Source organism: Lissotriton helveticus, chromosome 4_1 (assembly GCF_964261635.1).
Source record: "Lissotriton helveticus chromosome 4_1, aLisHel1.1, whole genome shotgun sequence".
Taxonomy (NCBI): domain Eukaryota; kingdom Metazoa; phylum Chordata; class Amphibia; order Caudata; family Salamandridae; genus Lissotriton; species Lissotriton helveticus.
This window is the reverse complement of record NC_136063.1, coordinates 1,890,898,701-1,890,926,230: the sequence shown is the minus strand read 5'-3', so window position 1 is coordinate 1,890,926,230 and position 27,530 is coordinate 1,890,898,701. Positions and strand designations below refer to the sequence as shown.

Below are 27,530 nucleotides of genomic sequence, written 5' to 3'. Positions count from 1 at the left end.
ACAGAGAGTCCTGACCCAACCAGATAGGGGAAAGAGACGGACCCTTCTTCAGATAACAAGATGCCCAAGATTATGGTGAGGTGTTCCATGTATACTTATTGTATCTAACTATGTCTTTTATTTTCAGGCTCTATGTATATGTATGTGTTGATGATTGCTACTAATGATTACTGTGATGTTTAGTTATTTCTTACTTTTGTCATCCTATTATAATGTAACAAAGAACCCTAGAAGCATATTATTTGTCTTTATTCCTTGTGAAGGAAGGTCAGGCCCTTTTTTTTACCAAGTACTTACAGAGGGATCGGAGATTCCCCTCTACTGCGTAATTGTTGATACGGAAGGGAATTGGCTCCTAGCAGGGATGTCTAAATTCTAATTATTCTATCCAATACATTGCTAGGAGAAGCATGCGTTGTGTACCCTCTCGGATGGGGAGGTGTTGTGACTTGTCATTTGCGAGATCCTTGGCAATGGTCTTATATGTTGTCAGTGTTTATGCCTTTCTTGGGTAAGTATTGTGAAATGCGGTGTCTTTCTGGATCCTGAGAAAGGATGTGGTAAGTAATGGCCTGGTGACTGACAGAAGCACAAAAATATACAGAGAAGTAGGTCATTACAAGACCAAATGGTGAAAGGCACCCGTCCATACAGACATGTGTAGTTTACTACACTTAAAGTAAGTGACTTCACCCAAACTGAGCCTGGAAAGCCCCGTCCCCATCTGTCCTAACTCGGGAAGATAAGGCACCCACAAGACAAAATAAAAAGCACTGCTGGTGCGCGTCAGAAACATTAGTTTTTACATTTGATACAGGTATGGGGCAACAAATACAGGGGGGCAATGCCCCTGATGCTCCCGTAGAAGAACCACCCCTGTTAAAAATGCAAACCAAACCAATAGGCTTTGTCAATGATTGTGTTTTATCTCGCCTATCCAATAGATGAACATTATCGCTATGGGCTTTTGTAAAAAAAAAAAATAAATGCTACCAACTATATTTACAAGATCATGTGTAATATGCCACTGAAAACCTATACAACAGAAGTGTTAGACTTGGCATCCTTGGAGTGCAAGTGCCCCCTGTTAAATCATAATTATGATTTGTTATACATGATTGGCATATTTGATTTACTGGTAAGTCCCTAGTAAAGTGCACTGAGTGTGCTCAGGGCCTGAAAATAAAATGCTACTAGTGGGCCTGCAGCAGTTATTGTGCCACCCACACATGTAGCCCTGCAAATGTGTCTCAGACCTGCCACTGCAGTGTCTGCGTGCAGTTTTTAACTGCCATGTCGACCTGGCAGGTGCACCCACTTGCCAGGCCCTAACCTTCCCTTTTCTTAAATGCAAGTTACTCCTACGGTAGGCCCATGGTACGCCTATTTACACTGTGCAGTGTAAGTGAAATGTAGGACCTGTACTGGTGTGTGTTACATGTCCTGATAGTGAAATACGGGGCGTTTCGTTTTCACTATTGCAAGGATTGGCTCTTCCATAGGCTATCATTGGAGCTACACTGTAACATTTTATATATGTAACTTTCAATTTGGAACAACTAGAGATTTAAAGTTTAGGCTCTATTAACTCCGAATCCAATAACACACCTTTTGGTAAAGATGGTTTTTGAATTGTTTCAAAATGCCGCTTTTAGAAAGTGTTAGCTTCTCAAAAGGGATTGGCCCTAATACATACAGCTAGAAAGGGCCTATACATGTACAGAAGAAAAAAAGTATCTAGCTGACAAATAACCATGCTGTGTGTTTTTTGTTGTTTTTTTTTTTTTACTACAACAGACTAGGACCAAATACTGATTGCATTGGTCTCCATAATGTATTACATTATCTTTTTTTTGTACTGTTTAGAGAAACCATTTCATTTAGCTTTTTCTGGAAATAAAGTTAGAATCCTCACTGTTTTATTTGACATTGAGCATATAAACAAATAGAAAAATCTCAAACGATATTAAAATGTAACACAATAGTGAATAAATAATTAATTAAATTATTCAACCAGTCAAGATTTTCTCAGCAACATTGTTATCGATTTGTAAGTAGATTAACAATGTATCTATGGGTCATTGACCAGAGTGAACAGTGTTTCAAGCTCCTCTGGTTTGCAAACTTAAAAAAAAAAAACCCCTAAAGCACTTCCTATTTACATGCTATTGTTTCCTCAATGGTAAAGCAGGCAGACACGTTTCGAATCCCACATTGATTCTTGGGATTTTCCTCAGGGCTAAGACTTGATGTGTTCTACAGATCAAAAGATTAAAAAACACTATATGAGATTTGAACTCAATGTCCCCATTTGTGTAAATAGTATATATTTTCTGGCTGTGCAGAGTGCCTGCTCAATGTATCACACAAACATCTTCCTGTTAATCGATAGAAATAACGGCACTCATTTATTTATAAAGTTTTATAGCTGCCGACCATTCAGTCTGTAATACAAACGTACAACATTTGTATAGCTCATGTTCATTGTTTTTGCTCGCAAGGCGGGAGTATTAAGCGACTTACTTTCCAGTACTCTTACATAAAGCTGAGGGTGACTGCTACTCATACACGGATTGTTAAACTCTGTAACGGGTTCAAAATCTGAAATAATTAAAAACTAGCGACAATCCTTCTCCACTTACCCGCCAACACAGTAAGCTTGAATAAACAGTTCATAAATACATGCAGCCGCTTGGAACTGGCGTGAACACTTACTACTTCTGCAAATCTTCCGTCTGCATAGTTCTGGCGTTTTTCTGTGACTGAATCAGAATTGATGATTTCCGGTTGGCAGATGTTTAAATCATATTCTAACCAGCCAAAACCATGCATTATGGGCTTTGTAGTAAATGCAGGGTCGTAAAATGACCTTTGAACTTCAAATTGGAGTAATTAAGCTCAACAAATTTCTGACATTTTATTAAGACCGGTCACAGCACTGTTAAACTTCAAAATCAAATAAGCTGCCTTTTGTAGTAACATCACCTCCACGTCCCCTGTGGGCATTTTCTTGTTTAACCATCCTGTGTGCCCCAACCTGTTTATGTATTCACCATCTGGGTTTGGAGTGACAGGAGCTGGAAATGTGCATTTACTCCAGACAGTCGCAAGGAGGGTTGAGGTATGTTCTTCCGTTCCTGGGTGTCTCATAGCCAGGTTGAATAAACTTTATGCATTTAGAGTGGTAGGAGGAGTTTTAACTAGCACCTGAATAGGCTGTGCCTGCTCTGCACAATGTTGTCTCCACCTCCTGTAGTAGAGCTGGACCAGGAAGGACAGAACTGGTTTTTACTGAGCTTGGAGATTCTTGAAAACATTGACTGCAAAGGGAAAATGCAGTATAAGTAGTAAACCCCAGAACTTTAGATTACTTCTGGACTAAGCGGACACTGCCAAGAAGAGCTGAAGAGGACTTTTTCCTTCCTTTGGTATCCTGCTTAAGAAGATTCTCCAATGACTTGAAGTAGAGTTTGCCTCCTGTCCTGAAGACTTAACCTTCAACTTGCTAAACAGCACCTGGTCTCTTCTGCTGTACTCCTGATTGACAAAGTGAGCCAAATCCAACTCCTGGACCCTTGGAATGGTGTGGTTGAAGCTGCAACCCAAGAAATACAACACCAACACCATCATTGACGCCACCAGTAATGCCGCAACCTGCACTGAGGCCTTGGGCTCCGCTCGTGAAATGCACAACCCTCCGCCCCACCTGCACCGTAGCTCCAATGCCTGCAAGTTATTGCCCTGGGTGACTTCCCAAACTCATTTACACCGCACTGCTGAGCGGAACAGACTCCTCCCCACCGACTCTGCCTTACCTCCCCTGCCAGCCTGGACTCGCAGAATTGATGCCTCTCCTCCCATGTGGCAGTAAGGAGCTGGCCTCACATATGTGACGCCGTGCACTGTGTTTTGACTTTGTTTCCAAGGTACTGTTACTTGGAGGTCCGTGGCCGGCCCGCGCACCTTGCGGTTGATGCCGTACTTTGGGTTTATGCCGGTCACAACGCCATAATAGCCTCAGAGCTATTTGTTTCTACAAGCATTATTTTTCCAGTAATCATTCTTAAAAGTGATATCTTGATCTATGTATTGTGGATTTTTTTGATCTTGTTTGGTTTAGATAAAGATACTTTATTTTTCTTAAACTGGTGTGTCCATTTGTAGTGGGTTCACTGTTACTGTGTTTTTGAGTGCAAACGCTTTACACATTAGCTCTGGGATAAGCCTGATTGCTCTGCCAAGGTACCAAGGGGGTGAGCAGGGGTTATCCTGGGTGTGTAACTCCCTTACCCTGACTAGAGTGGTGGGTTCTGCCTGACTTGGGTGCATACCTTAGCCAAACAAACACCATTTCTAACAAACTAGGGACCCGATTCGCAATGGTAAATATACTTGAGTGCATATCTAATTCTTTTTTTGTTTACATTTCTTTATTGGGAGTTTTTCTTTGCATAGTACACAGTTATACGTTTTGCATTAAGACATGCACACAGGGAAAAAAACAGGCTGACAGTCTATTGCAACATACTACAAAACATCCATCCTGCCTTATGTCATGTAACTCCAGCAAAAGATAGCATACGGACATGGATACTAAATCCCCAGTGGACTAGCACACGTGTTAGCGGACTAACCATTGTCCAGTGCCTGTTTGTGTGGGTTTCCCCGAGAAAGCGTAAGGATACTTTGTCCCCCACTCTAACTCCCTACACGTCTGTAGTAAGTACCCCTACTTGTGTTCCCAATACATATGAATTAATGCTTTAAGTGTCAGGGCGGTGAACAAAGAACAATTTAACTGGGGAAGAAAGGTAACAAAAAAGGGGGTCGGGGTGCGCGCTGTGTCGTGGTAATCGTCTCTCTCAGGGGGTTCAGTTATGGAGCTTATGTGCCATCGGTGGATCAAGGAATGTTACTTCCTAGGGGTGTTATCTCCCTAATTCCGGGTCATAGCTCCTGTCTATGGATATCGTACATTATGGTCAGTCCTCCTCCTCCCTCTGCTATGACGTGCCTGCACGTTCTCGTGTCATCGAGGACATGGGTGGGGTTAGAGATGGAGATTGAGGTAGCTCCAGGGGAGCCATCTTGTGTAGTTTCCTGCATGAATTGGACCATGAGTTGCGCCCATTCCATGGAATATGGGGTGTTTGCCGATCCCCCTCACTTCTTCATCCCTTATCGTTTCTTCTTCTGCCGACCCCCATTTTTAACTGCGCCAATTCAGGTTGCTTCCGGGGGTCCTGCCAGAGCCCTCCAGTGCATGGCTATGCCCCGATTCACCAGAGGTATGATCAGGGATACAAATGTGCACTGTACCTCTTCTGTCTACGAAATATCCCCAGGGGCACAAGTCTCCCATATGTCTACCTCCGCGAGATGAACCGTCGCCCCTAGCACCTGATGGACCTTACCCCAAAAAGATTGGATTATGGGACAATACCAAAACATGTGTTTGCAGTTCGCCTCAGGTATGTGGCACCTGGAGCAGGCTTAATACATATCTGGGTCGAATCGGTGAAGCCGATGCAGCGTTAGGTATTCACGATGCAGAATGTTAAATTGGATGTTTTTGAAGCGTGCATTTCTCGAAACCTTTTTGGGGTATTCCAAAGTCTTTTCCCACTCCTTGTCATTAAGCACTCTCCCTTCCTCCCACCTCTGCCGTAGGGTGTGTATAGGGGTCGTGATCAGTTCCCTTATCGCACTGTAATGCCACGTGACCAAGTGCCTGCTCACCCCATCCGTAAGATTGTATGTAAAAACGGGTGTGTCAGTAGGTCCCCCTCCGTGAGGTCCCAACACTGGTGGGCGCTATCTACTAACAGCCTATGTACCAGAAATTGTCCTGGAGGGAGACAGTATGTGTCCATCATTTGGGCGTATGTTTTCAGTTGCCCACCTTCAAACAAGGATTCCACCTCCGTCACCTCACACTGTCCAAATCCTGAGGGCTCCTGAGGTAGAATAGCTCTCCTGAAGCGGGAAACTGACTAAGGGGAGCAGCAGAGAATAGAGGGGATGACCCTTTGACATACGATGTGTGCGCGTAATACATTTGCGGGCAATTGATACCTGAAGGGGGTGTGTACGCGATGGCCTGGTACCTGGCATCAACAGTCTCCGAATAACCGGGAGTGATATCTGACCCTCATCAGTATGTTTCTTCCACATGCCGTTCTGCTGTCCAATGAGACAAACATTGAAGTTGCGCTGCCTTTAATAAGCCTCAAAGGAGGGGGTCCCCAAACCCACTTGTGTGGTGGGCAGGTAAAGTAAAGTAAAGTCCACATTTGTAAAGCGCACAATCACCCGTAAGGGTCTCTAGGCGCTGGGGGGCCGTCGGGAAGATTAAGCGAGCTATTGCCCAGAGTCACATGGTGCTGGGCTGACCTGCCGCCGGAGCCGGGGATCGAACCCTGGTCCCCAGATTCCAGCGTCAGTCACCCTGGCCGCGGCGCCACACCTCTTCCACTATAGAGGTAGAGGGTTTGCATGCCTACTCTGTGCCTGCCGCCACCCCATTTCAAAGTTGCAAGCAGTGTTTCTAATTCCTGAAAGAAGGAGCGAGGTGGTATCACTGGAGTATTAGCGAAGGAATATAACAGTCTAGGAACTATAATCCTCTTCGCCAGGGCCACACGTCCTATGGGGGTCATGGGTAAGGTTTTCCAAAAGGAAACTGCCGCTCATAGCCCAGCTAATGTTTTGAAGTAGTTCCCTTCATACAGTTCTCGGGTGAATGGTACAGTCTCACCCCCAGATATCGAGGTGCCGCTGCGCTCCACTCGGGTGTTTGGGGTCCAATCCTTATCACCGAGGGGGCTAGATGAGGGCTAAGAGGAAAGACTGTCGATTTGTCCCAGTTGAATTCAAGTCCTGAGACTTCTGCAAAGCTTTGTAAGATTGCCCAGATTGGCGTTAGATCACTGGTAATATCCTTCACATATATCGGGAAATCATCATCGTATAACGATATGCTGTGTACCGTTTCCGCAATTGGAATGCCCCAGGCCCCCCGTCTCAGCCTAATGCCTAGGGGTTCCACCGCCAAGGCGAAGAGGAGCGGGGGACAGCGGGCAGCCCTTCTTGTCCCCCGCTCCACCTGAATCTGAGTTGAAAAGTACCTTCCCACTCACCCTGGTGGTGAGGCCCCTGTAGAGGAGGTGCATGTACGCCAACAATTTCGGGCCAGTACGTACTTTACGGAGAACCTCAAAGATATGGCCATAGCAGTGTATCAAAGGCCTTCTAGAGGTCCAGTATTAGGCACGCGGCTTGTGGGAAGTGTTCCAGCGCCCTATCCTGTATATGGAAGAGCCTCCGTATATTTTGCGACACACTTCGCCTAGGCAGAAATCCATTCTGGTTTGGCTGGATCAGTTGAGGCAGTACCTGAGCAGATCTGCCAGTATCTTCCCCAGGATTTTACAGTCTGCGTTTAGTAACGTTATGGGTCTGTACGAGGCCTGGAAGGTGGTATCCCTGTGTGGTTTAAGAAAGTTACCAGGGTAGACTCCCTCAGCTAACCAGGGCGTTCTCCTCTCTGTAGCGCATCCTCATACATGGTGATCAGCATGGAAGTCAACTGACCTGAGAAAGTGGTATATTATTCGAGGGGAAAGCCGTCCATGCCCGGCGGCTTTACGTTGTGCCAGGGCCCGGATTGCGTTAGTGACTACTGGGATTTTATCTTTGCTTCTAACGCCTTTCTTTTCGCCGATGGGATTTCTGGTAATGGCCGAGAGTGGAAATACTGGTTCAACACTAGTTGTGAGACCAGTGGTGGGGCACTGTATATTCCTGCATAATCATGAAAAATGCCCAGGATATCTGTGACTGTTTAAGGGTGCCTGTCGTATCTATCAGTGCTGTGACAGGTGGCATGGTGGTCTTGTTTCGTGAGCCAGGCTAAAAGTGTACCTGCCCTGTTCCCTTCCCTGTGCACCCGACGTGGGCTCTAAAGTTATAATTGCGAAGGTCTCTGTTTCAGCATATGATTTTTTTTCCGCTGCCACCACCTGTTCGGGCTTGCATCTCCCTGATCCATGCTCTTCGTTAGGTCCGCCAGTCGTATTTCCTCTACCTGCAATGCCTGCTCTAACACTTTCCGTACTCCCACTATGTGTTGAATACAGTGTCCCCTTGCCTATACTTTAAATGCATCTCATTCCAGCAATCGAGACTATGCTGTGCCTGCATTTAGTGTAAATTGATCCTGGATATGTTCGCTGTGCACTTGACGGAAAGCCTGGTCGGTGAGGCATTCTCGGGGCAATTTCCACGGGGGTACCGGAGGGTGGGGCGCCCTCCATCTAAGGAGTACGGTATGAGTGTCGTGGTCCGACAGGACTCTACCTACCTACTCAGAATGTTGTATTTGGGGGAGCAGTGTTGTCGAACAGAGAAACTGGTCCAGTCTCACTCTAAGATTGTGTGGGGCAGAGAAAAAGGAGTATACCTTGGAATTTGAGTTCCTGTCTCGCCATACGTCAACCAGCTCCCAGCGGGTAACCCAGTGTTTAAAATGTTCTGTCTGTTTCAATGCAGGTGAATGTGCTGGTGGGGGATGTGATCTGTCCAACTCTGTATTTAGAACACAATTAAAGTCCCCTCCCAACAGCCAGGGCATTGCTGTGTACTGTGCTAACACTCCAGTGAGGGGGAACCAATACTGTTCCTGCTCTACATTAGGGGCATACAGGCTTCCAATCAATTTTTCTCTACCCTGTAAGTGTCCCACCAATAAGGAGTATCTGCCCTCCTTATCCACCAGCCTGGATTGTTCTTTAAAGGGGATCCCTGGCCTGATCCAAATTAGGGTTCCCCTGGCAAAGGCTGAATAAGTCGTGGCACAAACCATACCCTGCCATTTTTTGCGAAGGCCATCTACCGCCACCGCCGTGATGTGCGTCTCCTGCAGGAGGACTATCTGCGCCTGTTGTCTCTTCATATAGGCGTAGATCGCGTACCGCTTGCTTGCTGTGTGCATGCCCCTGACATTTAATGTGACAACTTTCAGGTCTGTGTTGGGGATTCTAGTCCGCATTACTCCTAGTGTTGGGACCCTGAGTCACTCTATGCAATGCTCCCAATGTCATTCGTGCCACTCTCCTAACCAAGTGCCTATCTCTGCTAACCAACCCTACTTTCTGAATAGTGCACGTGCCCACCCATGAGGAAATTAAGAAACAAGAAAACAGGGAGGGGGTAATGAGGATCATCAGGAAACCTTCCCACCTGCCACCGCCCGCTTATTGTCCACGTAGTGATGGTGCCTATTCATATTCCGGCCTTGCGCGCCTTCCGTTGCAGTCCCGCAGCCATCCTTCGAGCCCATCTAGATCAGGATTGGTCACCGGGGCACCCTTTCGGCTTGCAGCCAGTGTCCATTGTTTTGGGGGGCGTGCAGGGCCCGGAGAGCACCCCGGAAAGCATGCTGTCAAACTGGGGGTATCAAATCAGGGTGTCTGCTGCCTGAGGAGACCCTATCGGGGGTGTCGCTCACTGAGCCATCTTCTGGAGTGTTCCCGTCACTGCCCTCCTCTTCCGACGTGAAGATGTGCGGCCCTCTCTTGCCATTTGAGCTGTCTCTCGGGGCCCCAACTCCGCGACCTCTTGAAGCACCCTCCGTCGTTCTGCAATGATTGGCGTAAGATCTGGAGAGTTTTTATTAGAGGAGTTGGAACGTGAGCTAAACTGAGTAAGGGTGACTTTTTTTCTGTTGGCAGCGTCGGCGGCCCAATGACTCAGAAGGCTGCACCTTCCTGGGATTGTTCAAGCCAGAGAGGTGTTGTTCGATCCAGTTGCTAGCTTCTGCGGGGTCTGAAAAAAAATGTGTGGTCCCATCATGCATGATCTTGAGGCGGGCTGTAAAGAGGAGTGCGTATTCAACATTCTTCTGGCGCAAAAAGTGCGTTTGACTGCCAGGAAGGTGGATCTCTGCTGCTGGACCGCCCATGAGTAGTCAGGGAATAGCATAACTTGCTTGTCCTCCACTCGGATTATTCCGTGACGTCTTGCTGCTCAAAGGATGGCATCCCTATCTTGATAGTGGAGCAGTTTTAGGAGAAATGGACGGGTTGATAGTGGAGCAGTTTTAGGAGAAATGGATGGGATGGCGACCCGTTGCGCCCTTTCAATAGAGAAAAATGGGGCCAAGTCTTTAGCCGGCGTGAGCTTCACGATCCATGTTGCTACGTAGCGGAGAGGGTCAGTCCCTTCCACTCCTTCCGGAACATTAATGATGCGGATATTGCTGCTTCAAGACCGCCCCTCCAAGTCATCTCTTCTGATCTCCAGGATCTTCACCCGCGCCTGCAGGTATTTCAGGGTGTCATGTAGTTGTAATTGCGGTTCCATGGAGTGCAGCGCTTGTTCCCCCTGTTTTACTTTGTGAGCTTCCTGTGGTCGTCTCGGAGCAGATTATGGACCGTGGCTAGCCCCTCGAACTTCTATCCCATGGTTACTCGCCATTGCTCAATTGCCTCCAAGACTTTGTCTAGCTTGCGTGACATTGAATCTGTGCCCGTGGGCTCCCCTCTTGGCTGCGTGTTGGTAGGCATCGGAGATATTGCTCTTGGGGGCCCCGGAGTTTGTGTAGAGCCTGCTGCGTGTGGTCACCCCATGGTAGCCAATGCTCAAGCTGACAGCCACCAGTGGTCTCCTGCGTGTCTCTTCGTTACCTGCCGTCTGTATACTCGTGACTCTACCAGGCCCCCGTGGTATCCCAGGTGGTCTTCCGCCCCTAGTTCGACTGGGTATCCCTGTGGCCACCTAGGATCGCACCGGCTACTTCCACTTGTCTTCCGGCCTGTGTCTCGATATGGCCACTGGGTAGGCGCAGAAGGTTCACTCACCCCTCCGGTTCCGCACCTGCTGTAGTCCGTGGGATCCCACTGGCAAGCCGGGCACTCAACCTCTTCGCCCCTGGATTCTGATCTCACTCCTACAGTCTCAGCTCTCCCCGGCGCTATATAGAGGTTTCCAGGACGTGTGGCCCCCTGCTCCCCGCACAAGCCCCTCCAGAACTGGGGGTCCGCCCCCCACCCCCAGTTTCATGCACCCCGGCCACCCCAGTGATCTGTCACTGTCCTTCTGCTCTTCACCCCGGTCCCGCACCCCCCTTAGACTCAATGGGGACGTGTGCTATTGCCTGTGGTGTGGTCCGCCTTCAGCTCGGGTGAATCTATTAGTCCATCTCTGCTCAGGCCGCTATTGCTGTCTCCAGCGCCGTCTTGTATCGCCAGTCAGAGTGGGGAGGCCACAGCTATGGATTGGACCAGGGTGACCTCTGTGGCTATAGCTATCCCGTCAGGACCCCTTGCATGCAGCCGACCACTAAGCTTGCCTGGCCACCACATCCCCCCCTCCCCCCCAGTGCACCTCGGGACCTAGCGCTGTGGGAGGGGGTGAGTTCACACTGCAGGGCTCCTTGTCGGTTCTCTGATCCCAACTGTAGGGGCCCCCCCCCGCATGCAGCCTGTGGTGCCTGGGAGCCCGTAGACTGCCCCGCAGCGCCCTCACCTGACTGCTTCTGCTCTCCTCTTGAACGTGAGCCACCGGGTCTCCAGCTGGACACCTCACCCCAGGTCTTGCATCTCCCCTCTGCTGGTCTCCCCCGGCAGTCTCCTCGTGGCCTCAGGATCGTTCAGGGCCCGCCAGCCGCCACCATTTTGTGGCCGCGACTTCCTCGGAGCCACCAGCGCCGCCTCAAAAGACCTCCGCGGCCGCTCTCCCACTGCCACCAGCTCCCGCAACAGGAACCCTAGCGGGCCCTGGTGGTCTCACCCAGCAGGCTCCCTCCACCGCTCTGGTTCAAATCACGGGAACACTTCGAGCCCGTTGGGCGCCGCCATTTTGTTGTCGCAGCCGCAACCTCGGCGGAGCCCCCGGCGTCGTCGCAAGCCCCTCCGCATATGTGCCGTCTGGCTTACCAGATGCACCCCACTATCATCTGGGACTCGGCAACCACTGCCCGCGTGCAACAGTGTCGCTATGGCATCATTGCTGCCGAAATCGCGTGCCACAGAGCGTTACAGGAATGCTACCGCCATCTTGGCCTGCTTGGCCACGCCCCCAGGTGCACATTTACTCCTATAGCTTGGTGCAATCCTCCACTGTTTTAATATGTATTCCAGAGTGGAGATTTACACCTAGCTGTAGACATGTCTCTGTTCACTCATCAGTGGGTAGTGTCTCCTGCAAACGGAGCTTCAAGTGTTAAGTTTCTGCTAGTAAATACACCTGCTGATGAAGCACTCCATCTGGAGGCAGAGCCCTTACTATGGGAATATATAGGAAAATGATTAACGTTTAAAATATTCTTAATATTGGTTTTAAAGAATAATAATGTATAAAATAAATGTAAATTAATTTAAAATATGTATTGTTAACCTTAAAGTAATAACATAAAATGTTACAGCACATTAACACGAAATCAAATATGTATTTAATCTTTAAATTGTTTTTATTATTTAGTAAATGCTAACAGCTATTTAGTTATGTGTTAATTTAAATTTTGCGTTTGTCATATTTTAATAAAAGCTTGCGTGTGTTGCAGTATCAGTGGCCAGTGTTTAGACATGTGTGGTGCTCGACTTATGGTAAGGCTAGGACAGAATACATTTACACCTGTTCTGAGCTTAATTAGGCATGTAGTAATTTTAGAAGGAAAGCACGTAAATAGCAACAACCTTACTCTTATGTGGGAGTGTTTGTATTAGCATGTATCTCTCTAAACCCCACTTTAAACTACTCTACACTCCTCATTTATTATAGATATTGGTCTCGCTTTAATTACTCCTAACACATACACCTATGTGTGGATATCTCTGCCACTGTTGTGGAAATTTCCACAGGAGAAAGACTGGAGAGGCGGAGGTCTGTGGACATAAGTTTTTGGTGATGCTGTCTGTACCACAAAATGCAGTTTTTGAATTCGGACCAATAACTTTTATTTCCATCTAAGCTGGAAATATCCACCGAAAAACCACCCAGTAGCACCTTTGTTTTAATAAATAAACAAACGTGTGTAACATATGACGAAATAGGTGAATATGGGTTGTAAAATATTTGCCTCAGCAACTACTGCCTCTGGTGGAGAACAGAATTAGCTACTTTCTACTTTAGTGAAGGAGTCTTTAGCAGGCAGAATTCTCCTGAGTTCATTTGCAGTCATCCTAAAAATGAACTTGAGTTCCACTGTGGTCTTAGCTGGCATGTTTCACGGAACAGACATCACACTATGAATACAGTAAGAAAATCAATCAAATATGAAGTACTCTCATAACTAAAAACGTGTGTTCTGTGATATAAATTTGGAAATAATAGTTCAGTATGTTTGTCATCATCTCAGTCATTTTTGACTTGTCTTCTGCCTGGCAGGTTGTGTATTTTACTGCATTATTTCCCTACGTGGTGTTGCTGATCCTTCTAATAAGAGGCTTGACCTTGGAAGGCGCTTTGGAGGGAATCCAGTATTACATTGGGCAACAGTCCGACATCTCAAAGCTGACTAACGCAGATGTGAGTTCTTTGTTTTTATTTTGAGTGAGAAAAGTGAATTATACTTGTATCTAACTATGCGGAAGAGATTACCTTCCTGTGATGTGCCAGGCTTTTTATTGGTTTTCAGTTATTTTACAGGAAATGGAACAATTCAGGGGTTCATTTGTAAAGGAATGAGTAACAATATTTTGCTCAAAATTACACATCTGGCTCTTTCAAAGGGCAGGATCGTGAATACCAAGGTAGCATAGTCCTAATTCCATTTTATGCCTCTTTCAGCCACTACTGGAAACTCCCTCCCTATTTATCTTTCTTTTGTAGTTTTTTTTTTTACATCCCTGCCTTCTCACTGTGTTGCTGTTTTTTTATGGTTGAGCATGTGCGTGCATGCGTCTCACTTGCGAGACACTATTATATACAGAAAAGAGCTTGGAGCCCGTCCATGGCTTACCATTAGTTGGCTTCCCGTCAGTCTTCTGTAAAGCCTCCTTAATTGGCTTGTGCAGACCTAATAATTTCTGGTCACTTCTGTGGATCAGGGGCCAAGCACAGATTATTCAAATTGCTTCTGTGCCCGTCCGTTGCTCCCGATGTGATTGAGCTACTATTTAGTGCCTACTCCCACTGCCTGATCCTCCCCCATTACTGGATGCCTCATCCATGCCAGATCTAATGAGTATTCCTACTGAAACTCCACCCATTGCCTTTGTCTTTGTTTTGTTGCTTGCCATTGTTGGAATCTGGCATTGCTGTTCTTATCTTGGTCATTGTTGGCTTGTGGTCCGATACATCACTTTCTTTTTCTTCCATTTCTGAAGGAAGCAGCATGGACCAACTACAGTTAACTTACACTGCTGGCTGTAATTTTTTTTGATTTAGGGACTACTTTTTTTTCTTTGCTGCTCGTATTTCCACATCTGGCCGCTTCCTGCCCTCACCCCACACTATTTACTTATGTTTAATATGTTCGAGATCTCAGTTTATTTAACTTTATTTAAATGATGCAGCCCATGCTAAGGCTTGAACCCTGTCAAAGTCTGCATCGTTATGTTGAGCCACCTCCTCACTCGTTTTACTTGTTTTCTTGGTCTGTTACGGTATCCTGTGTTCAGCTTTGGTGCCATTGTTCTGTGTAAGTATTAATCTGCCGGAATAGTGCGTTCAAGCCACTGACTATAAATTGACTTGACATTCTTCCCGGTTTAGCCAACATGCTCCTAATTTGATTTCTGTACTAGTCTTTAGTTTACCTTTCATTTACAATACCGCGTCTATTTCCGCTTCGCCACTCACAAGTAATCGCCCTCTGCTGTCTTTCCCCACCCCCTCACACACCACTGGTTGCCCGCCCCACCCCTCTGATCACAGCTTTTTAATGTAAATGCTTATAATTATAAAGCGTGGGCACGGGGCGATTAAGTGATTTGCCCAGATTCCCAAGATATTGAGAAACTCAGAGGCTCGAACACTGATTCACAGGTCGGGAGGAGGAGGAGTCGGGGTAGAGCTGGGTCCGCTTCTGCGCTTGTTTTTTGTCTTCCCTGATAAAAGTTGAAACTGACTGTGTATTCATAGATGACCCCGAGGTGATCAGATGACATACAAGAAAGGGATGTGGCGGCCAGTGGTTCCCTTCATTCGGTAGTCAAATGCAGGCACTTTCCTCTACACATTTTTAAATGTATATGTCAAGGTGGCTGCAAATTATAAATCTTAGAGCACAACAAAGCCTCCAGCCTGCTTTAAAATAGAACACTTCGAGCAGTGTTTACTCAGCATGTGTTTGGGGCCCACCAGTAGGGGGGGGAGCAGTGACCACAGACAAAGGAATAGTGTGATAAAGGCCGCTTTACTGGAATCAGGTGCACCCTACAGATTTCCATCCTTGGCCTGTGCCGCACAAAACTATAACTCACTAAATAAACAACTGCCTGACAACCCCCATCCCTAAAGCGGATCCCCAACATTGCAACATCATACAACAACCCATGTGCAACATCCCCCCCCTACCTACCACCTGTAAAGGACCTCAGTGTCCCCCACCACCTACCAACAGTCCAGGCCTCCTGCAAATACCTCCCTTCCTTAACTAGGAGAAACGCCACTCGAAATTCGCATAGCGACTTTCGACCCCCCCTAGGACTCCAGCCCTCTCGGATACTTGCGCACCCCTAAAGCACCATCCAGCGCCTCCTTCAATTGCACAATGTATAATTCCATCCCATACCTAGAAAGGTGAACCCCCATCCTCTCTGAAGAAATACACCGCCCGTACCTAAGCTCGGGATGCTCCATTCTACCTATCCCCTCCCTGGCACAGAAGTCCTTCATCTCCCTGTTAATCTTCCACCTCGCCCTGTCAATAGCCCATGGGCGCTCAGCTCCCATCCAAAAACGCCGGGGTATAAACTCAGACCAAATCAAGTGACAACCCGCCCATTGCCTCTTTATCTCCAACAGGTCCCTCGTCGTCCGCTTAACCAGCGCTAAGCCCTTAAACTGAACCAGGTCATTTTCGCCCAAATGGAGCACCACCACATCCGGGCACTCCCACCCCCCCCCCCCCCGACCACATTATTCAGTAAAGGCATCAGCTCACGCCAACGCATGCCCCTTTTCCCCGCCAGTGACATCGCAACAATCCGTCATCCACTTCCAAATTGAGTTTTCGCTGCCTGTCCCACTCAGCCCTTTCTGCCCTCTTGACAAACAATATAGATATTCAAAACCACCGCTTCTGGCCCAGCTACAGCACCTGTAAAGACACACATGTAAGGACACTGTTGGACTAGACTGTACCAAACAGGAAATGGGGAGGCCACACTGCCTGCTAATGAGCCTCATCTTCCATAACGTGCCCCCCCCCCCATAAATTAGGCTAGATCACAAACAGTGTATCTCGCTCCTGTACCATGTGACACTCACAGCCACCTTCCAACACAAATATCACCTCATTAGGAGGGTTTGTATACTGTGTATTTGTTATTAAAGAAGAGACAGCCCGACGTTTCCTGTACCTCTGCAGAGCGACCCCTACAGGGTACATAGTCCAGTCGTAAGAAGCCAGAAGCCAGAAATTCAGCTATTAAAAAATAACGTATTGAAAATATCAGGACGGAAGTTATTACCTTGAAATAAATGCTATTGCAGTTTTTAAACAAATAGTTGAAAACAATGATAATTCTAAATATGTTTTGGCGTATAATCCGTTGCATGTACCTTGCTTTTCATCCTCAATGTCATTTTCTTTCTATTCTGATTCAGTTAGAAACTTTAATAGTTTTGTTGTTTACAGACCAGTTGAGAACAGAGAAAGGTAAATAACAAGTTCTCTTTTTATCTGGATAGGCCTGAATGCTTGTGTGTAATTGCGAAATATTAACGTGAACTTTCCAAAAAGAAAATATGTGGAAGGTCACAGAACCTCTCTGGACTGGAGTCTCATTTTCTGTTTTACATGAATCCTGTAAAACCGAAAACAAGACTCCAATCCAGGCACTGACCCGCAGGCAGCTGATCGAGCTGCAGTTAAAGCTAACACTTGGCTGGCACGGAGTCTCGCAGTGACACTGTCACTTACTTGCTAGGCTTGCCACAGCAATTCAGTTTACCGCCCAGACAGCCGCCCGCCTGTCTCCTCAGACTCTTCCTGGTCGTTGCATCACAATCACTCCTTCAGCATTAAGCAAACGTGCATGGTACGCCTCCCACTGCATCAGCAGCAGGCGCCACTGCTGCACAGCGGCCTTCAAATGCACTGCGGTGGGGTTGGGTCCAGCGGTCGTCAGGTCATGATGGATTTTAATTTACCACCAAGCAGTGGTGCTAACAGCCCTTGGATGATTTACAGCAGCAGTGGTCGAAGTGGGAGAAAAAAAGTAGGGGAACTGTGGGCGGAGACTCAAGGAGTGGGAATAAGCAGAGGATTGGATTAGTGGGCGGAGTCTGAGGTGTGGCTAGAAATAGCAAAACATACCAATTTTTTGTACGTTTGGCATTTCACTGACCAGTTACAGCTTATAACGCTATTTAATTCAAACAATCGATAAACATGTTTATTTGAGGTTTAATATATAAGTTGTTTAATGGAGCAAAAGTTACTAAACAAAGTGAATTGTGTTGCTGTGAAGTGGAAGGCCGTGTGCAAAGGTTGACTGGTCACCTTTCTCACCGCTGCATTTGCATGTTACACTGGGATTAATGAGGCGAAAGCTTTCCAGAGACTGTTAGTATGTGTAAAAATAATAAAGTATCACTGCAGTATTTTTTGATGCATAATTTAGTCAACACTGCAACATAATGTTGTCCTCCATTGCTGCATAATTGCAGTGGTCCCCAAAGCAGGCAGCACATGCTAAAAGTGCTTGTGTATGAAGCAGAGAGACCATGAAGTTTGTGAGCTTAGGGGCATATTTATGGGAATGGTGGCGCTGGGCAGCACAGCAAAGGGCAAGAATGCACGGTATTTATCCAATATGGTGAATTCCTGTCTTTTCCCTCTGCGCTGGCTCTATTTCGACAGCCTAGCACCAAGGCAGGCACACTTTCCCCAGGGTGCAAGGGTGCCTCCGTTGCATGCAGGATTGCTTTGGTGCAGGAAGGGGCAACATCCTGCACAAAAACACAAGAGGAAAAAACAAGGAGAAATAAAGATATTTCTACTAGTTATGCCTCCCATGGGGCAGCGCAAGATTTTGATGCATTCCCAGGATTACAAGTCCTTGTAAATTTGTGAATGCATCAAAAACCGTGGGAGTTACGTGGGAGACTTTTATTGTTGTAGGAAAACTACTGGGTTTACAAGGAACTCTGCAGTGATTTATGCATTTTTAAAAGTGAGTCCTAATGCTGCACAGTTCTGCTGGTTTTGTTATTGGGCGATACAAAAGGGGATGATGGACGGAGCGTTTGAACAAATCAAACACTCGCTCCCAGTCAACTGATCTGGGTTTAATCCATCACCATTCTTTAGTTCACTCAGCCACCCCAGTTCAGACATGGCTATATGCAAATCAGTCTGACCCTGTGCCTCATGGGAACAGTCCAGCCCGAACTGCCAAGCCATGTCTTCCCTGGACCGGAAACAAGCATCCTGGGACCGGTTTCGGATTCATAATCCTCATCAGCCAGGCTATCTTGAATCCAGTGGCCAAGTGAACAAGGGACTCGCGTCTGAGCATACCCTGCCACACTTAGGGCGAACAAAGCGATACAAAAGGGGATGATGGACGGAGCGTTTGAACAAATCAAACACTCACTCCCAGTCAACTGATCTGGGTTTAATCCATCACCATTCTTTAGTTCACTCAGCCACCCCTGCTCAGTTTGCCACTGGATTCAAGCAAGCCGGTCTGAAGACGGCTTTAATGCCAGAAACCGGTCCTCGGAAGCTTGTTTCCGGTCCAGGGAAGACATGGCTTGGCAGTTCGGGCTGGACTGTTCCCATGAGGCACAGGGTCAGACTGATTTGCATATAGCCATGTCTGAAATGGGGTGGCGGAGTGGGCTAAAGAACGGTGATGGATTAAACCCAGATCTTTTGACTGGGTGTGAGTGTTTGATTGGTTCAGATGCTCCGTCCATCACCACCCCCTTTTGTACCGGTTTTGTTATTGGGGCAGATGTTGCAGCATTGCTGTAAAACCAGTCCCCAGTTAAAAAACCAGGCTCCCATGCAATACCTACCGCAACACCTCCCTTGCACACTGTTAGACCCGGCTTCCTGGGCACCAGGGCACTCAGGGGTAACTGCACTCCGATCCCATCAAATGGAGTGTTCCCTCACTGATGTCCTGGGGCCTCAGTACTAAGGGACCCAAAACTGGATAACCAAGTACTCCTCTCCAGCACTTGACTCTCTCAGGGTAGCGAGACAGAGCAGTCCAAGGCTTACTCAAGGAGGTGAGGTGAGGTGAGGTGGGGTTAAACATTCAGAATACAGTGTAAACCGTACCACCAGCTGATAAACCCAATGTCCAGTCAGTGCTTTACTTCTTATAAAAGAAAAGTACTTTAATACACATAAGATAATTATACTACACATAAAACTAGGATAAACAGTGAAAACCAGAAGTCTCTACAACCCTCTGGGACAGAGTTCTGACCCCAAACAGTATTATAGCGCCTAGACGCCAAGCACTATAAAAACACAGTTAACATGAAAACACACAGTAAGCATTGCATATTGCAGATCATGTTACACAGGGCTGCTCTCATTCACTAGAGCCTTGATACCAAACTTTGTATTGAAAGGATATAGTTTCAGCATATCATGTGAAGTCAAATGTTCATGATCAGCCCCATAACCCCCCACCCAAAGCAACAGAAGTGCCCTCCCATTGTGAGTGAGGACACCGCTTTAGTGGTGTCAGGGATCTGATCACAGGTGCAGGATGTCTGGGCATAGTTTACTGGAGTCCCACTAGTCCAGTAGCCACTGGCTAGCTGTAGGAGGGTAGTGACTGGACAGAGTGCCAGTTCACCCTGATACCCTCAGAGATCACAAAAAGAAAGGTGGGGGCCTGCTTCACTGGCCTCTATTCCCAGTTACTAATTGTACAGGCTCTCACATCGCAAGGGAGGAGCCTAGAGGGGATTTGATCTCACCTCCAAAGACTAGAATCAAGCATCCTCCTCTCTGGCTCTCGTCATGTGCTGCAAGCCTCTTTCCACCAGCTTTTCTTGATGTGCCGCAAGCTTCTTTCCACACCTTGGGTGATGTGCCGCGAGCTTCCTTTCCACACCTTGGGCAGCTGTCTGTAATTTCCTTGGTCCAAAGCGCAGCCTCTGTCAAGCCTCCCAAAACAGCTGGTCCTTAATGTTGCTGATGCCTTCCTTCCAGACCGCAGTGAACAGTCTTATCTCCTGCCTTCACACCGCGGGGTACGGCTGACTAACTTCAGAGGGCTCTGGTGTGGCCGCTCGTCAGTCATAGACCAGTCTTGAACAACAGCTGACCACTCAGGCCAGACTTTTATCACCTAGCTCATCCAATCAGAGGGTCTGCTGCTTTTGCATCTTGAATACACCTCCAATCACAAACCATTCACCACGTGGTCAATGCATGGGTAAAGCATGTACCAGGTCCTGTTCTGGTATCAGGCTGTGCAATTCCCTAGAGAGGAATTTTAATTAACTGCAGCCCAGAAAGCCCTGACCAGTAGGGGAGGGTCCTCTCCACACAGTTAGTGCAGCTAAACCCAGATAGGAGCTGAGTGTCTCCCCCAGCCCACCAGGCCTTTCCAAGGAAATAGGGAGGGGCACGGGGGAGCTGGGATGTCCAGCAGAACAGCTCGCATTCCTCACACTGGCTCAAATCACCATTCTTCTTTCCCTGTACACCCACGGGCTCTCAAACACACATCAGTCAGACAAAGGCAACAGGCCCACAGGCATGGCAAACTGCACAGACTTGGTCAGGAGGGTGCCTAGGGACTCACTTCTCCTGACTATAGATTTATTGCTGCCACCACTGTTAGTCTACCACAGCCTTAATAGAGAGGGCAGTAGCCACTCTCTGAAAAATAGGGGTGCACTAGGCATGCCCCCTCGACCTCAGAGCCAAGCTCTAGGGTCTCAATCCATGTAAACAGGGAGACCCTCAGTGGACATGTATGATTGTCATGCTCACTGAGGTAGGGATCTAGAAACTATACAGTAGCTTTTGAGTGACTTGCCTGGAGATTAGCAGGCAGGGGAAGCACTCTCTCCAGAGACATGCAGGAGACTTCCCGTCCCAACATATGCCCTCCCCAGATCAGAATGGCCGGTACTTACTTTCCAGTGGGAGAAGACTGATCATCTGATTGGATAAACCAGCGGGAAAGTCCATCTGCATTACCGTGCTGTAAGCTTGCTTTATGTTCCACAGTAAAATCTAGTCCCTGCAGAGATATGGACCACCTGAGCAAGTTTGGGGTCTCCCCCTTCATTGCCATAAGCCACTTGAGGGGCTTGTGATCTGTCTGATCCACAAACTTTGCACCGAACAAGTAAGACCTGAATCTTCGAAGGGCCCACACTATGGCAAAGCATTCTTTTTCAACTGCAGACCAGTTCTGCTCCTGGGTAGTAGTCGGCGGCTGATAAAGGCCGCCGGATGCTCCCTTCCCTTTTCATTGAGCTGGGCAAGAACTGCCCCAACTCCCTTGTCTGAAGCATCTGTCTGCACAATGAAGGTCTGACTGTAATCAGGGGCCTTCAACACAGGTGCATTGCATAGTGCAGTCTTTAACTCATCAAATGCCTTCTGACACTCTTCAGTCCAGATCACCTTCCTGGGCTGCTTCTTAGAGGTCAGGGCTGTCAATGGAGCAACAATGGTCCCATAGTTTGCTACAAAGTTCCGATAGTAACCAGTAAGGCCAAGAAAGGCCCTTACCTGGGTCTGAGTTGTTGGAGTCTCCCAGTCCAGCACCGCCTGGACTTTAGCCTCCAGGGGGCGAACCTTCCCATTACCCACCTGATGTCCAAGATAAACAGAAGAGGACTGCCCAACTAGACACTTGGTTGCCTTGATGGTCAGCTTGGCCCCCTGCATCCTCACCAACACCTGCTCCAGGTGTCCCATGTGGTCCTCCCAGGAGGAGCTGTAGACAGCAATGTCATCCAGGTACGCCACACAGAACTCTTCCAGGCCTGCCAATACATGATTGACTAGGCGCTGGAAAGTAGCGGGACCATTCTTCAATCCAAAAGGCATAACTTTAAATTGGTAGAGGCCCCCTGGGGTTGAAAATGCTGTTTTCTCCTTGGCACCGGGTGTTAATGCAATCTGCCAGTAACCGCTGGTTAGATCAAAAGTACTACGGTAATTTGTGGCACCCAACCTATCCACCAGCTCATCAGCTCGGGGAATAGGATGGGCATCAGTTTTTGTCACAGTTTTTAAACCGCGATTGTCCACACAAAAGCGCAGGTCAGCTGACCCCTGCTTAGGCACCAACACCACTGGACTGGCCCAGGGACTACGGGAGTGTTCAACAACCCCCAGGTGAAGCATCTTGGCCACCTCAGTCTTGATGCACTCTTGAACCCGGTCTGACATCTTATATGTCTTTCTATTAACAGGCAGGGTGTCCCCTGTGTCTGTCATGCACACAGACCGGTGTCAGTCCAGGGGTAAGTAAAAAGAGATGGGAAAATCTCCCCAGCAGCTCTTTACACTCCACCTGCTGTTCAGGTGTCAGTTCAGAGGCAAGCTTAACTCCCTCAACTGAACCATCCTTCTCACCACCTTGCAATAAGTCAGGGAGGGGCTCACTCTCTTCTTCCACCTCTTCAGCCATTGCAAGTAAAGAAACCATGTACTCCCTGCGAAGACACGGCTTCAGCCGATTGACATGGAATACCCTTTTGGGCTCCCGTGCAGCACCTGTGTCAACTAGATAATTGACATCAGAAATCTTCCTAACAACTTTGTAGGGGCCACACCACTTGTCCTCCAGAGCCCGGGGACAAATCGGCTTCAGGACCCAAACTTCCTGGTACCCAGTCAGCATAGCCTTCTGGTCATACCACTCCTTCATGAGCTGTTGGCTGGCTTGAAGATTGTTCTTTGCTTTCCTCATGAGCTGGGCCATCAGCCTACGGAGGCCCAAGACCTAGTCCACCACATCATGGGTAGGGGACTTAGGGTTGCCTTCCAAGCCCTCCTTGACCTATGTCAAGGGACCTCGGACAGGATGCCCAAAAAGTAGTTTAAAGGTACTGAACCCTACCCCTTTTTGTGTTATCTCCCTGTAAGCAAACAACAGGCATGGCAAGAGGAGATCCCACTTCCTCTTGAGGGGATCGGACAGAGTCCACATCATGCTCTTTAAGGTCTTATTGACGCGCTCCACCAAACCGTTGGTTGCGGGATGGTAAGCGGTGGAGAAGTGGTAAGTCACCCCGACCTCTTCCCACATGGCCTTCATATAAGATGAAATGAAGTTGGTTCCCCTATCAGTCACCACCGACTGTGGAAATCCAACCCTGGAAAAGATCCCTAGAAGAGCCCTAGCTACCACCTTAGCAGTAGTGTTCCTCAAAGCCACAACCTCAGGGTACCTGGTGGCATGATCCACCACAACAAGAATGTATTTGTTGCCCGAGGATGATGGAGGGTCAAACGGACCAACTATATCAATCCCCACCCTTTCAAAGGGCACCCCCACAACCTAGTGAGTATATCCTCTCCAAAATGGAAGATCTTCACTTAGTGTGATTCCAGTGGTTACAGCGGTATTCATTTACTATTAATTTACTATTAAAAGATAGTATTTATTTAGTATGCATGAAGACTAAGTAGTATGCCCACAAGCCGAAATATGCAAATGAGGGAATACTAGTTGTACTCAACTACCCTTCAAATACATAATGAACACTTCAATGGATTGCTAAAAGAAGGCTAGTAGTATTCTATAAGAATAGTATTTGAAGCTTAGTAGTATTCTGTTAGGGTTTATTTGCAGCTCTTGTGCTAGTACAATGAAGGCTCGTCTCATTGATTGTGACCACTATTTGAAGACTAGTGGTATTCTTTGTGAGCAATATCTGAATACTAATGGCAATGATTGCACAAGGGGCGGGGGGCTTTTAGCTCAGGGGTGTTCGAGCAGTGGGGTTCGCGCAGTGGGGTTCGCGCAGGGGGGTTCAAGCAGGGGGAGAGTTCACGCACGGGGGGTTCACGCACGGGGTCCACGCAGGGGGGGGGGTCCACGCAGGGGGGGGGGGTCCACGCAGGGGTGGGGTCATGCAGGGGTGGGGTCACGCAGGGGTGGGGTCACGCAGGGGTGGGGTTCGCGCAGGGGGGGGTTCGCCAAGAGGGGTTTTGCCAAGGGGGTTTCACGCAGTGGCCGGTGCTCCTCCTCACCAGTGTCTGCGGTGTCGGTGCTGGCTGCGTCTCTCCCGGGTGTGGCCTGCCTGTCTGGTACTGTGACTGCCGCAGCCCTGGACCCTGTCAGCCCCACCCCACCTTCGATGACACTAGCTCAGTGCGTGGACACCGGTGCTGCACCTCCGAGTACGGTGCGTGCCAAAAGAGGCAAATGAAAAGTGAAAAGAAAAATTATTACATTCACTAAGCCAACGTGTCACTGAATATATACTTTTATGTAGCGCTGCCACAGTATTCGTTGTAATTAGCAAGTATCACTGACTTCCAAATAGAATCAGTGAGGAGCTATTTTATGATATTTGGAGCCTTCTACTATCCTCTAGAGCCATGTAGTGCCGTTTAGATCTACCCTTTTCCTAAAACCAACGGTATAGACTTAAGCAAAATGCAGACTTATAGGATTTAGAGTAACAGAGCATTTTCAACATGTAAATTAAAAAAAAAATGCAGCCCATGATTTTCTCAATCTACAAGTTTTACAAATTGGTTATGACTGGGGGTTATCTTTTGCTCTGCATTAAATCAAAATATAATCCAGCAAACATCATGTCATAGCCAAATCAATTCTTTTTTGGGGTGTTCAGCATTACAGAGTTTTCCTCTGAAATATTGTGGGTTTTTTTCAAAATTTCCCAATTTTTGTGCACTTCACTAAAGTTCAGAAGATTTCAAAGATCGGGAGTTACTTCATAGGTTTATATTGGTATATTATGGTATATCCAGCCGGTGTTAACATTTTTTTTCAGTAATGAAAATGTCATTATTTTTTGCAGAAAGGTTTAAAGCACTGTTGCTAGCGGATATTGTATGGCTCTCGGTACAATGGGTGCATTTATGGTGCAGATTATGTAATAGGGTTTAGATGTACCTTGGTATGGCAGCGGCTGAGAGGTTTTGTCTCTTCTAGTGCATGTGTTGTCATGGGACTTTATTTAACGTGCCCAGTGAGCGGTCGACCCATCATTGCGATATATGACGCCATTTACGGGTTGGAACCCATTAGGTTCTGAAAAGCTGGATAATGCCAGCCTTCCTGCTGCTTCCAATTCTCTCACCCACAGTGCTGGCATGGCATGTCCTGCCTAGACTCACCTGACCTCGGGTGCCTGCCCTTGCAGGTGCCAGAGGTACATACTGCAGCCAGGCGAGCCAGGGTGAAGCAGAAGTGGTGATGTTTACAAGGACATTCCTGTCACTTCTAGATAAAGGGCTGTCCCAGGGCTTGGGGGTTCATTTTGCAGCCAGTGTCCTTTAAAAGTGCCCATTGACTGATTCGGAACCTTCTTCTAGTTGCTCTTCCATGTCGTTTTATATATTAATGCCCAAATACTTCTTTTCTTAAAGTGGCGGTTCACTTAGGGCTCCCACAACAGGCTTGACGTGGGCGGTTCAGTGGGGCCCGAGTGCACTTGATGATATGGTCTCAGTTAATCCCACTCTCTACCGCCTGACCGGATTCAGAAGGTACTCTGCGGTGGAGCAGTGGAGCGGGCGCCGATGGACCAAAGTTGTGCTCTTAAACTCCGGCCACAGGCGAGGCTCACCGGAGAGTAGCAGTACTCTCCCAGTAGACTTGTCTGTCCATTTAAGAACCTTCCAGAACGGTGCTATCACTGCCCATGACATGGAGACTTGGAAACTGAGAACTTTCACTGCAGAAAAGGATGTTACTAAACAGGCACTGTGGGCAATCCAGTGTGCAAACTAGCCTCCTGGTGGTACCGCTGATCTCCCCTGAAGACCTCCAAACAGAGCAAAACACAGAATCTGGATTGAAACAAACTAGAAGGACAGATTTTACCAAAATAATATTTACAATACACCTAAAGAGCTCCAGTGGACCTGATTACCACGTGAGTTAGAATGTAACAGAACGGTCGACCTCGAAGCTGGGGGAACCGGGTTTGAGTCTCCGCAATGACGCTCCACATCCTGTGATTCTGGGCAAATCACTTAATCTCCCTGTGCCTAACAAAAATGAATGTGTCCATCTGTAAGGAAACTGGTGCTCATGTAAAGCGCTCTGATATCCGATGTCTCGGTCTGGTTCACGCTATATATGAAACTCTCTTTAAAAAAAACACACACACATTGGGCCTAAAGTATGTGGCAACAAACCCCATCACTGGGTATAATGGTTATAGATATGAGTGTGAGGACATGAATTACCACGTGAGTTAGAATGATTGCAACACATTATGCCTTAAGTATGTGGTGATGCACCCAATCTCTAGGTATGCGTATTATATGTACCAGGGTGACTCCAGAATATGTAACTACAAATTCCAAAATGAAATGGTAGGCGAGAAAGAGAGTAGGACCGTGAATGTGAAACAGTAACTAGGTAATCTGGGCATTACCTTTGACCCAGGCCTTCCCTTTGGCCCTCTCGTGAATGCAGTCATTGAGTCTTCCTTCGGCGATGCCTCGCCCCTCAAGATGCTACATGAGACCTTTGGTACTGAACATTTTTCAGATCCTTGCCTCCCGTCTTCTCATCAGCCTCCCGTGGACTGCACCCCCCCGCCGCTGGCTTGGGGTAAACCAATCAGTGAATTCACGACTTTGCACGTGACGTGCCATGCGCACTAAGCAGTGCATGACCCACTTCCTCTCTAATATCTTGCTGGTGCTGCCCAGAGTTATCCGTTTACTTAGGTGGGATTCCGGCTCCGCCGGCCACAGTGAGACCATCTTGGGGTTCGAATTCAACCCGAATTTGCTCATTTCCCATTTCAGACTGAAATTCCGAAAGACGCTGAAGATCCTGCACTGTTACCCAGCCAGCAGTTTTCGCTCTTGCCCTCCACTCAGCCCCTGTACTCTCCGCCACCCCCATGCCGAATGGGTTTACAGGTGGAGTTCTAACCCTCCCTAGTAACCGCCTCCCCGTCCATGTTCTTTCCAGGTGAAGTGACCGCCCCCCTCCCACCCCCAAGCCATCAGCCCCTTCCTCTCCTGTCGGCACCGTGGGAGCCTCAGGCATTCCCAGGATTGACAAAACAGTCTCCCTCCGCTCCTCCCCCATCCTAGCGCTTCCCACAGACCTAATACTGTTAACCCCTTGCCTCCCAAGACTTCTTACAGTCCGACCCCGGCATGGGGAGGGAATAGAGTGGTCATGCCTGGGCTTGGACCGCTA

At 47.8% G+C, this 27,530-nt stretch overlaps 1 protein-coding gene across 5 annotated transcripts in view; it reads left to right on the top strand.

The window, feature by feature from the left end:
* LOC144827736 (sodium- and chloride-dependent neutral and basic amino acid transporter B(0+)-like) overlaps positions 1 to 27,530 on the top strand; it is a 269,399-nt gene that overhangs the window by 110,691 nt on the left and 131,178 nt on the right. For all 5 annotated transcript variants that reach the window (XM_078685949.1, XM_078685946.1, XM_078685947.1 and 2 more), the window contains one exon: positions 13,387 to 13,527. In XM_078685949.1, coding sequence (XP_078542075.1) covers positions 13,387 to 13,527 — 141 coding nt within the window. The remainder of the gene's footprint in view (positions 1 to 13,386; positions 13,528 to 27,530) is intronic.